The sequence below is a fragment of the Acanthochromis polyacanthus genome, chromosome 5 (genome assembly GCF_021347895.1).
Source record: "Acanthochromis polyacanthus isolate Apoly-LR-REF ecotype Palm Island chromosome 5, KAUST_Apoly_ChrSc, whole genome shotgun sequence".
Lineage (NCBI taxonomy): Eukaryota > Metazoa > Chordata > Actinopteri > Pomacentridae > Acanthochromis > Acanthochromis polyacanthus.
Window position 1 is genome coordinate 38,263,829 of NC_067117.1, and position 10,836 is coordinate 38,274,664.

Genomic DNA, 10,836 nt, shown 5'->3' on the forward strand with positions numbered 1-10,836 from the left:
CTATGCGTGCCCATCTCACAGCCGATGTGAAAAAACAAGTGAAGCAAATGAACTCTGAGCTTGCTGTCATTCCGGGAGGCCTGACAAAGGAACTCCAACCGTTGGACATCGGTGTGAACTGGCCGTTCAAAGTAAGGCTGCGAGCGGCGTGGGAGCGATGGATGACCGATGGAGACCACAGTTTCACTAAGAGTGGAAGGCAGCGCCGGGCGAGTTACGCCACAATTTGCGAATGGATTGTAAATGCTTGGGCTAACGTGTCTGCTGGCACTGTTGTTCGAGCTTTCGCAAAAGCCGGCATCATTTCCGAGGCGCCGCACGGCACGGAAAGTGACTCTGACAGTGAAGAAAGTGAACCTGGCATGTTTGATGGAGGTTTAGCGCAGCTGTTCAATTCAGAAACAGAGGATGAGGACTTCCATGGGTTTGATTGATGACGATTACCGGTAAAAAAAAAAGTGAATACAAAACTCAGTTTTGCTCCCGCTCTATTTTTAAATACGCACACTTGTATGCTTGTGTGTGTGTTGTTGTAAGGCCGACGTAGTAGAGGACACCATGAGAACGTTAAAGGGGGAAGTGTGGGCGTGGATTGTATATAAAACCCTCGCCATATAATCAGGTGCGCCTTATGTGTGTTTTAAATACAGTAATGGCACACATAACTGAGACTGCGCCTTTTGGTACAGTGCGCCTTTTGGTCGTGGAAATACGGTAAGTTGAAAATTAGGACATAGTTAAGAAAATGCAGCCTGTATTTTCAGTGGTTGTTATAGAGGCTACAAATACAGAGCATTATAGCATGGTGAATTTTACATACGTGCTGTTGTATTAAGGAGGCAGAGGGAGATATTGTGAGCAAGAAAGGAGGAGGAGAGGACAGTGAGCAGCCAGAGGACAGTGAGCAAGCAAGAGGAGGAGGAGGAGGACTGTACACAATGCAGACATTTTTTTTGAAACAAGTAAGATTTCTGTAAATATTTAAAATGACCTGTTAAAATTTAATGATTTTGTTTTCTTGTATATATGTTTATTTTATGTCTTTTCTCTATATTAAACAACAACAATAATAAAGATTGTTAAACCTTGGACCTTCATGATGCTGTAAGAATTGTGCAAGACTTCTGTTACCTTAAGCAGGCGCCTGCGCTGTACTGGGTTCCCTTTTCACCCTGGCCTCTAAAAAATGTTGACCCCCCCCCAATTGTCATTGTATCATTCACACTCTGCTAACTATCAAACTGACCTGTTGTTTTTGACTGTTTGAAAACCAAACATGGCACTGCATTCTGTTTTTTTGTTTTTTGTTTTTTTTACAACAGATAAATATTTATTAGAAGATGTCAGATAAAACTGAAAAATGAACAGTATTTCAGTTGAGAGAAACAAAATAAAGCTACAAAACACAATGAAATAGAAAAGCAGGGAATTGCAACTTGAAGTATAGTGTTAGAGCCCTCTTTATTTACAGAAATGTAACTTTACATTTAACTTTATTGTGCTACAATTATAGCAGAACTTGACTGTACAACCCACCAGGAAGCAGCAGTGGAAACAAGGATAAAAAGTGAAAACACACAGGCCCGATTCTTCATAAAATTGATAGCACTTGTACTGGAGCAGCCTGTACCAATCGTCAAAAAGATAGAGGGTAGGGGAAAACAAGAAGACAAATTTAGGAAGGAGCCATGAAGTTCTACTTCACTAAAAAGCCTGAACATACTGGAACTGCTGCCTCCAGCAGAGATGGCACACTCGTGCTATTATTGGCTCTAAACCACTTCATCAGTTACAAGAGAATGTCACAAATCCCAGTTGTGTTGGGCAGAGGATTTCAAGGCTCATACCCTTTTCCATCACTGGTCACTTTTCATCCATACTAGGTCAGATCACTGCCTGTGAAGGCTACAAACACACAGAAGTTACCTCTGCCAAGGAGGTTATGTTTTCAGTACCATCTGTCTGTCAGCAGGATTACACAGAAACTACCAAGCCGATTTTCATAAAACTTGGTGAAGATGTGGAGAATGGGCAAAGAGAGAGAGCCCATTAAATTTTGGTGCAAAATCGGATATCACAGGAGAGTGTACTATCACAGCCCGATCTCACGGGGATTCGTGAAACTGTCACGTAAGTTTTAGTTTCGGTTTCGTGTGCACCAACACGATTTCGTCATGTTTTTCGTGCCGCTCACCACGAAATGCGCACCAATGTATTTTAAACGGCGGACTTTTCGTGCCACTCAGAACGTATTTCAAAAGAATGTGTATATTATATTTTTAATGTAAAACCGTGGCGAATCCAACGCTATATTTTGCATGACATCGTCCCTAAACATAACCCTAACCATAACCCTAACCATAACCTAACCATAACCTAACCATAAGCCGGTGGTACACTTACCAATTTGCATAGGAATTTCAAGAATGTCCGGCGGCCGGCGGCCGCAAACGCGATCACACAAGCAGTATACGCCGATGGACAGCTTAGATCGTCATGAATCCACCGGTATAAACCACTTTCAGATGTGATTACCACAGCGAAAAACATTTCGTGGTGAGCGGCACGAAAAACATGACGAAATCGTGTTGGTGCGCACGAAACCGAAACTAAAACTTACGTGACAGTTTCACGAATCCCCATGAGACCGGGTTGACTATCAGCCTTGGTGGAGGTCTGCGCTCTCCCAGTGTTCTTCTAGTTTTCTTGCTGTCATCAGCCTGAAGCATCTTCTCAATCTCTTGATCCCACTGGTCGTCTTTGTTGTCTGTCTCAGTCACCACCTCATACTCCTGAAGCTCTTGCTGCAGTTCCTTCTCCCAGTCTGCGGACTCATCGTCAGGAGAAGGGGGGCTGTCCTTCTTATCCAGCACCAGCTGCTCCATCTCTTTCCTCAGGTCCTCCTGGTTGATGGCCGTCGAGTCGAAAGCGTCGCTCACAAACTCAGACACTCCGCGTTGACATCTCCTCCTCTTCTTCCTGAGGTGGCTTCTGTAAGTCGTTGATGGACACCGGTGGAGTTTTTGGTCTGACATTGTCTGTTAAGACGACGTCCTTAGGTGAAACACCGTCGCCGCTGTCCCGTTGCTGCTGCTGGGCTGCCAGCGCTGTGAGCTGAGCTGACTGCTTGATCAGAGACACCCGGTAGAAATAATTCCTCCAAAACACCTCCTCCTTCACATGTTTGAGAACCAGGTCAAAGCGCATCCGGTTGAGGAGCTGATCTTCCTCCAGCATCACTGCAGCCAGAGGATACATGTGTTCCATGTCGAAGTGGAACTGAACACCAGCTGGTGGGTCCCGCAAGAAGTTCCTCTTGTCAGTCGACAGCGCCAGAATCTGTTGCTGGATCGTCTCTTCCTCATTGTAGCCGACCCACGGAGGCACTGCTGCTTCTGATTTCTTTGCCTTCTTCTCTTGGACAAATTTCTCTTGTTCCTTTTGGAAGTCTCCTAAAAAGGTCTTGTCTATGATGACATCAATTTTCCCCTCCTCCACGCTCTTCTTGATGGTCTGAGCGGTCTCTGCCACAGACTCTGAGATCTTCTTGGTGGCACTGGAAGCGAAGCTGAAGATGTAATCTCCCAGTCCTTTGCCCTGCTCCGAGTTTTCCTGGTTCGCCTCTTGATCTTCGTCCTGCTCAACTGGCTGCTGTTTGTTTACCTCGTTCTGAGCCTCCACCACCTTTTCTTCCTGCTCCACTATCAGCTCTTCTTTGTCATCCGACGACTTGGTGTATGTCAGGTTCTCCAGACCCAGCCACGTCCCTAAACCTCGGAACATCCTGCTGGAAACAAACCGTCGCTGTGGAATGAAGAAAAACAGGAAAAAAAAAACAATTCGAGCAGCAGGAGACTGGGGACTTTATGCAACCGGGAACTCTTGGCACTGCATTCTGGTTTGACCATGTGCATGCCGGACCTGGCAGCAAGGAGTTGCAGCAGTCGATGCGTAATAATACGAGAGCTTGTACCTGGAGTTCAGCCGCATGTTCAGACAGGAATGAGTTGATTTCTCTGATGTTGTACAGGGTGAATTGACATGACGGAGCAACAGAGGACAGATGAGCCTTGAAGCTGAGTTGGTCACCAATCATTACACTTTTACTCACATACAAACTGATATCAGTGTGTCATGATTAGAAGTCTCCCACTGCATACGACCACGAGGTCACAAATCAACAACGGAGATGCTCCTTCATGAACCTGCTGAAATCTTTGTGTTCCGACAAGGCCCTAAAATGTATGTGTGAAGAGTTCACAATGTCACACACACAGATGCAGAGCACTACAGTATGCCCCAGATGCGTAATTATATTTCTGGTGTCAAACCATTGTCTGTGGACTGCAAAGGCTGGGTTATACTTTCCGCACCAACGAGACCACTGAAATAAGCTGCACAGAAATCCGCACAAGAGACCGCGTGTGCATTTATACTCCGTGTGGCATCTGCTCCCAAACTGCAGGGGACAGTGATTCGCAAACACATATGTACCTGCTCTACTCTAGTACTAAACTAGAGTAGAAGAAGTTTAACATTGTTTACACTACTTACAGCATGGCATTTAGCCGAATAGTTGCATTTCAGCAGTTGGTTTTAATTTCACACATGATTTTTTCATAACCCGGTTGTCACGTTGATCTCTGTGTGATGACTTGTATGAGTGCACATATTTCTAGACTTCAGCTACGAGTAGGTCCTGATCCTCTACCATGTTTTTCCGTGCGTCTCCGTCCGCTTTGTTTAGAAAACTGTAGAGGTGCACAGAGCGAAAATTTTCCGCACAGAAAGGCTGCTCGAGTGGGTGTGGGTGCGAAAATTACGCAATTTTTCCGCACGGAGCAGCACGGACCTCGTGGACGCAGAAAGAATAAAACAAGCTTAATGCAAGACTGATCAGTATTGCATGGCTCTGACCAGTGGCGGCTGGTGGTGAAATTTGTTGGGTGGGCTAAAAAATGCATAATACCGATTAAATGGTTAACACAGCTGTAAAAGCAACATCACCTATGATACACACAGTTACATCAATTACAGGTACACTATACTTTTTTAGTGCTCTACATCAACATTCTCTCTCACTCACTCACACACACACCACTACAAAATGTGTTCCAACTGCAACGACTGCCCATAGATAGCCTGCTGCAACTGTCTTATTACAACTGTTTGGCGACATGTAGTGCAAAACACGCCTTCAGTACAACAGATGACCTCAGCAAAAACAAGGTGTCACAGTCCTTTAACAAGGTCAACATGGGCCTACCTTATTTGAAAAGAAGCTCACATTGACGGCCGATGTGATCCCAGTCTCTTAACTTCCAGCTTTTCCTCCAAAGACATTGAGGAAAATGGACATGAAAGCAAATAATCCACCTCGTTCATGCTAACGCCCGCCGTAGCTCAACCTTTTCTCGCTGCGTCAAAGGCCAGTGGGCTGACTGAAGTTAGCCCAAATGATCAGTAAATCACAGGGGTGGGACATGACACCTGTCAATCACTTACAAGAACGAAATGAATGAAAGCCACCGCTGTATTAACTCACTGCTATTGGTCAAAAGTCAGTGGCCTGTGGGCTGCCTGAAGTTAGCCCAAATGATCAGTAAATCACGGGGGCGGGACACGACACCTGTCAATCACTTACAAGACCGAAATGAATGAAAGCGGACTGTATCTGCTGGGGCTGTAAAAAATAAGCCCGTTTAGAGATATTCTATGTTTTTCTTTTGACTGATTGATGCTGTTGCTACCTTTGGTTTCACCTAAACTTAAAACAATCTGTTGTAAGTTATTTGAAAAATTATTTTCTCATCTTTTTTGTGTTGGCCTGGGAGTTCTTAGCCCTGTTAGGCCATTTATACCAGCCGTCCCTGGCTCTGACACACCCACACACACACACACACACACACACACACACACACACACACACACACACACACACACACACACACACACACACACACACACACACACACAGGAAGTTGCTCAAGCCGACTGTAATTTCATTCAGATACTCTGTTCTTTCAATCGTGTGTGTGTTTGAGTGTATGTGTATCTGAGGACAGTTATTGTGATGTACACAGTCACCATCTAGTGGCTGATGTAAGTAGTGGCTGCTAGTGCAGAACTTCAGCCTACTGAACATATGAATTTACATGAAATTCATATTTCATTAGGAATTATTGGATGGATAATCTTAATATTACATTCAGGAAAAAAACAATGTACTATTCATGTAATTAGTTATGGGTGTAAGATCCAGTGTCCAAGATGGCGGCTCACTTCCATGACGCGATGGTGAATGTCACTTTCTACTGTCATGGTAATGGGCTGCCAAAGGCAGAGGCAGCATTGTGTCCACAAGTTGGTGTGAAAGACTGGACAGGAAGTACTGACTGTGTTAAACCAAGAGCACTCACAGAAGGATGGTTTGCCTCCACATTCCATAACTGTCACATTTGGTTTTATGTTGTGGTGGAGGTTTTGGTTTCTTGTGGATGAAGCCTGGACAGGCATAAAGAGGATGACTGTCTTTACACCTCCAGCAAAATACTTGAGACACACAAGGTTGCTCTGCAGGTGAGGGGTGAGACTGATGTGAGGGTACAGATTCTCCCTTTTCCTTTTGTTTAATTAGTTTTTTTTCCCGTTGGTCATATTGTGTTTGCCTGTGCTTATCTTTCTCCAGCTGCTGTCCCAATTTGACCAGTTCCTCCACTGTATTGACCCTGTTCCGCAATTGACTGGCCATGTGGGGATTAATGTTCCTGAGTGGCAGCATAAAGAACGATACATATAAGTTAGGTTTCGCGCACTGTTACCCTCACCTTGGATTTACGTGCACATTCTTTCTGCCAGCTTGTCCTCATAATCCTTAGAAAGAAAAGCAGAGAGGAATTTTGACTGGAAAGTGTGTTGACACAAGCATGTCCCACCAATCCCTAGCTGTACCAAACAGCACATTTCTGAAAATGATCCTTCTCATCAGACAGTGGATTAAGAGACAGAAAATCTATACATTCAGGGTTCTCACCAGAATTTTTTTTCAGCATAACGGCAGGTCCTCGTGCACGCACAATAGATGGGAACGGGTCAATCAACAGGAAAGTACGGCTGAGGTGGGGAGACATAAATTAACCTAGATAGGCACCCAGTCGTTAAAAACAAACGCACATGGCGTTATCTGTCAGAATAACAACGCAGCGGCCCTAATCACAGTGTTAACCCTTCCTGTTCGGCCCCCGACCGTGGTCAAGAAGCCCGGGGTTAACCCCCTTCACTTCATCAGCAGCCATAGAGGCAAAGACACAGGAGCCCAGCCGTATCGAAGAACACTGCAGCCTTTATTGTCTATCAACAGTGGCTAAACCGCACAGTACCGCACAGTACCGCACAGTACCGCCAACCCAGCAACTACACACCTTCTCTCCTCCTCTACCGAACTGCCGTCTCTCTCGCTCGCGCTGCATTCAGGGTCGCTAGGACATCTCGCTCTCCTCCTCTCTCACACTCACACACGCTGCTCTCTCTCCCTGTCTCATGATGGAGCCACACACTCTCATAACAATATTTTAAACTGATAGCGTAATGGGCCGTTACGCTGAAATGCGCTGGCGAGAACCCTGACATTTCTCCAAGTACAGCAGTGGGTCTGAACTGTCCTCCATTCTGCCAAAAGTAGGGAACTGCAGCTTAAGAGGAAATGCAATAATAAAAAAAAAACAATGGAAAAACAGCAGACAATGTAGGTCCGCTGTTTCTCACAAGGGCAGCCAACTCGTCAGTCTTGTTGTTTTGAGAGTTCACATTTCCCAAAAGTACAGAGGGAACAGCGGGCTTGTACACACGTGGACAAAATTGTTGGTACCCCTCAGTTAAAGAAGGAAAAACCCACAATTCTCACTGAAATCACTTGAAACTCACAAAAGTAACAATAAATAAAAATTTATTGAAAATTAAATAATCAAAATCAGCCATCACTTTTGAATTGTTGATTAACATAATTATTTAAAAAAACAAACTAATGAAATAGGGCTGGACAAAAATGATGGTACCCATAACTTAATATTTTGTTGCACAACCTTTTGAGGCAATCACTGCAATTAAACGATTTCTGTATTTGTCAATGAGCGTTCTGCAGCTGTCAACAGGTATTTTGGCCCACTCCTCATGAGCAAACAGCTCCAGTTGTCTCAGGTTTGATGGGTGTCTTCTCCAAATGGCATGTTTCAGCTCCTTCCACATATGTTCAATGGGATTCAGATCTGGGCTCATAGAAGGCCACTTTAGAATAGTCCAACGCTTTTCTCTCAGCCATTCTTGGGTGTTTTTGGCTGTGTGTTTTGGATCGTTGTCCTGTTGGAAGACCCATGACCTGCGACTGAGACCAAGCTTTCTGACACTAGGCAGCACATTTCTCTCCAGAATGCCTTGATAGTCTTCAGATTTCATCGTACCTTGCACACTTTCAAGACACCCTGTGCCAGATGCAGCAAAGCAGCCCCAAAACATTACTGAGCCTCCTCAATGTTTCACCGTAGGGACAGTGTTCTTTTCTTCGTATGCTTGGTTTTTGAGTCTATGAACATAGAGTTGATGTGCCTTACCAAAAAGCTCCAGTTTGGTCTCATCTGTCCAAAGGACATTCTCCCAGAAGCTTTGTGGCTTGTCAACATGCATTTTTGCAAATTCCAGTCTGGCTTTTTTATGAGTTTTTTTCAGCAGTGGTGTCCTCCTTGGTCGTCTCCCATGAAGTCCACTTTGGCTCAAACAACGACGAATGGTGCGATCTGACACTGATGTACCTTGGCCTTGGAGTTCACCTTTAATTTCTTTGGAGGTTGCTCTGGGCTCTTTGGATACAATTCCAACGATCCGTCTCTTCAATTTGTCATCAATTTTCCTCTTGCGGCCACGTCCAGGGAGGTTGGCTACTGTCCCGTGGGTCTTGAACTTCTGAATAATATGAGCCACTGTTGTCACAGGAACTTCAAGCTGTTTAGAGATGGTCTTATAGCCTTTACCTTTAAGATGTTTGTCTATAATTTTTTTTTCGGATGTCCTGGGACAATTCTCTCCTTCGCTTTCTGTTGTCCATGTTCAGTGTGGTACACACCTTTTCACCAAACAGCAGGGTGACTACTTGTCTCCCTTTAAATAGGCAGACTGACTGATTATGAGTTTGGAAACACCTGTGATGTCAATTAAATGACACACCTGAGTTAATCATGTCACTCTGGTCAAATAGTTTTCAATCTTTTATAGAGGTACCATCATTTTTTGTCCAGGCCTGTTTCATTAGTTTGTTTTTTTTAATAATTATGTTAATCAAAAATTCAAAAGTAATGGCTGCTTTTGATTATTTAATTTTCAATAAATTTTTATTTATTGTTACTTTTGTGAGTTTCAAGTGATTTCAGTGAGAATTGTGGGTTTTTCCTTCTTTAACTGAGGGGTACCAACAATTTTGTCCACGTGTGTACCTCCACCGCTTAGCCCCCACTCGGCTGCTGTGGTACTTACGGTGCAACGCATCCGGGATGGCGTGAACAATGCCAACTTGTCCCTAAATGAGATTTCTGCTACAGTTTTGCCTCCGAAAGTGTTCCATATTCATAGGAAATATAATAATACACAGCTAACATGTTTGGAAAAAAAACTGAAACAGTTGAAATAATAGTAAAAACACTTAAAAAAGGAGAGGCCGCCACTTGCGTCAGTGCTGGAAGTATTGTATAATGGTATATATATATATATATATATATATATATATCATTATTGAATTGCATTCACTTTGTGCCCCCGTGTCCTTTCTCCGAGTGTCCCTGGTCCCAGAGCTGGATGCTTCTGATGTGTGGTTGCTGTCCCACCAACTGAATTAGTCTCCACCATGTCCATTGTAGGATGCTGCTGCTGACTTTCCAACGGCCCCAGCTGTTTATTTTTCCTTGCCACAGGTTCAGGCATATGGGTTCTGTAAAGTGTCTTGAGACAATCTGAATTGTAGTTAGCACTATATAAATAAAACTGAATCAATTAATAAAATCTGCTTGTATTGATCAGTCTTAGAATCACGTCTGAAGTTTTGATTTTATTGACCCCCAGTTCCCCAAAGAAAGAAACAGACAGTAGAACCAACGACAATTATATACAAACATTTATTAACTAATACTACAAACAATAAACAACAATGATGTAACTACAAGCAGTGAAAAAATGAGTTAATAAATGCAGAAAAACAAGGTTATTAGCTGTGATTGTCATCGGAAGCTGTTGGTAGAAAGGTGATGAATTGAAAATCACTCTGGAATTGGAAAACCAATTGTAATTTGTAAATTCACCCGTTTAGTAGAAGGAAATGATACAGCCATGGCCATAAGTTTGGACACAGCATGACTTACTATGTCTGTTTTGATGTCTATTACAGAACATAACTAATATTTTTTGACAGCACCAGTTTAATTAGTCAACAAATCAACAAGGGATATAATATTATTAATAAATTCCAACAATTGGAACAACTTTGTTCCCAAAACATAATATTAGAAGAAAATAACAAAAAAATGCGGTACTTTCACAACCGAATTTGGTAAGAATAACAAAATGACACCAAACTCTTTTGATGTTTTTTTAAATATGAAACTTAATATAGTTCTCAGGAGTTGTGTACTGGATTGTAAGTGACAATTTTGTGGTATTTTCTAAGATTCACAAGCGTCACGGTACTTGTGTCCAAACTTATGGCCATGGCTGTACTTGCATAGCCTTTGTAAGGAGGAGGGGGAAGCCGCTGCAGGATGTGAAGCTATGATCTGCCAGATGAGTTGGTTCAGGAAC

The 10,836-nt window shown here is 43.4% G+C and overlaps 1 protein-coding gene across 1 annotated transcript; it reads right to left on the reverse strand.

Annotated features, from left to right (window-relative positions):
- Positions 1-2,457: 2,457 nt before the first annotated feature.
- Positions 2,458-3,846, reverse strand: LOC110945642 (synapse-associated protein 1-like). The gene is given in 2 exon segments (XM_051948079.1): positions 2,458-2,955; positions 2,957-3,846. Coding segments are annotated over 2 exon segments (1,173 nt in total). The 5' UTR covers positions 3,784-3,846; the 3' UTR covers positions 2,458-2,609.
- Positions 3,847-10,836: the final 6,990 nt, after the last annotated feature.